Source organism: Numida meleagris, unplaced genomic scaffold, assembly GCF_002078875.1.
Source record: "Numida meleagris isolate 19003 breed g44 Domestic line unplaced genomic scaffold, NumMel1.0 unplaced_Scaffold1371, whole genome shotgun sequence".
Classification (NCBI taxonomy): Eukaryota; Metazoa; Chordata; class Aves; order Galliformes; family Numididae; genus Numida; species Numida meleagris.
Genome location: NW_018363159.1, coordinates 1 through 1,743, shown reverse-complemented (window position 1 = coordinate 1,743; position 1,743 = coordinate 1). Strand labels below are relative to the sequence as shown.

The 1,743-nt window shown below is 53.6% G+C and overlaps 1 protein-coding gene across 1 annotated transcript in view; it reads right to left on the bottom strand.

The window, feature by feature from the left end:
- LOC110390576 (leukocyte immunoglobulin-like receptor subfamily A member 2) overlaps positions 1 to 1,737 on the bottom strand; it is a gene marked incomplete at its 3' end in the record, with an annotated part of 6,042 nt that extends 4,305 nt beyond the window's left edge. Inside the window, exons 1-2 of the mRNA XM_021381963.1 lie at positions 294 to 1,737; positions 185 to 220 (exon numbers count right to left, since the gene is read on the bottom strand). Coding sequence (XP_021237638.1) covers positions 185 to 220; positions 294 to 315 — 58 coding nt within the window. The remainder of the gene's footprint in view (positions 1 to 184; positions 221 to 293) is intronic.
- Positions 1,738 to 1,743: the final 6 nt, after the last annotated feature.

The window sequence follows — 1,743 nt, the reverse complement described above, 5'->3', positions numbered from 1 at the left end:
CGCAGGGTGACATTGTCCCCCAGGGACACCCCCTGGCTGGGGTGCAGTGACAGGAAGGGTCGGGGCACTAGGACGTGAGACAGCAGTCAGCCTTGTCTCTGCACACCCTCCTGGACCCCTCTGATGGCCCCCTCCCAACGCTCCCCTCCCTCTGTTCCCATTCTCCCCCTGTCCCCATACTCACGGTGCTGTGCCCTGCTGGCTGTCACCAGACACCAACCTGCAAGGGACATAGTCCAGGTCCCACAGAGGGCCACCAACCCCCGTGGCACCACATCCCCATTGTCACTCACCCAGGATGAGGCCCAGCGCCATTGTTGCCGTGAAGCAGGAGCAGCCTGGGGACAGCGAGACTGCAGTGGGCACAGGAAGAGGCAGGAGAGCTGCTGACAGATCCTCTTGTGAACAGGATGCTGTGATGTCACCTCCTCAAATGTTATTTGTGGTGCCCAGGAAGTGGTGGTGCTGTGGGTCCCCAATGGGTTGACACACACAGAGCAGTGACACTTTCTTGGTCCCTGTGTGGGACCAGGACCGTGTCCCTTGCAGGTTGGTGTCTGGTGGCAGCTTTCATCCCATCTGCGTCCCCTCTAGTTTCCCCACCTTTTCTTGTATCCTGTATACATCCCCAGAACTCTCCCTTGCCTCCACTACTTCTACTATTCATCCCTGCTCCATGTACCTTGGGGCACCCCAGAACCCCCCATCCAGCTCCACTCCCTTTGTTGATGTAAGTGCCCATCCCCAAATGCCCAAGGCCATGCAGTTCCAGGTCCGTGTCTGGGTCAGGGGAGCCTCCATCCCAACCTGCCCTGCCGGGCCTTCTCATATCCTACCAGAGAACCTTAATACCTGCCCATGTGGACCCCAAAAGACTCCCTGCCCATACGGCTTACCCTAATATTATGTGCAACTCACAATAAGAAACGAGATGTATGGAACCCACAATCTGCATCATTGGAACCCCACAAATGCAAATCTTCACTCCAAAGACTGCATGGACACACCGAACCTAGCAACGAGAACTCCAACCTGCATCTGTAGAGATCCCCAATTTCTGATCCATGAGAAAACCAATCTCTGCTACCCACAGTCCTTCAAACCCTACACCTTGAACACTTCCAAACTAAGGGACCCTCAAACACCACCCATGGGGATCCTCATTTTCTGAACCCAGAGGGTCCCAAATATACATACACCAAAACCCCTGGACTCACTTTCTTGGACACACCCTAAAATTCTTACACCATATGTGTCCCCCTCTCTACCAGATTAAGGATCCCCATGGTGGCACCCCGTTCTTCCTTTTGTTCCCCAGGTGCCCTCCAGTCATAGTGAGAGTCTGACCTACATCAAGCTGTTACCCCCAAGTCCCCGTTATCTACATCAAGATGGGTGTTGGGGGATCCCGTTGACGCCCCATGCAGGTGCCTCATTGTTACTGTGCACTGTGGGGGAGAGATGCCACATTTCCTGCTTGGGGCTATCGGAAGCTCTGTTCATCCTGTACATTTCCCAAATCCCCAAATCAAAACACTCTCAATTTCTCACTGGTGCACCACAAATTCCTTCCCAATCCCACTAAGTCCTTAGAAATTCATCTCTAACCCCATAATCCTTCCATATTCCCCCTCCAATACCTTAACATCTTTTGAGATCCCCAAATCCACCCCAAAACCCCACCGCTGTTCCTGGAGAATCCCAAATTCTTGCCGATCCACACAACAACCCCACCACCAGCCT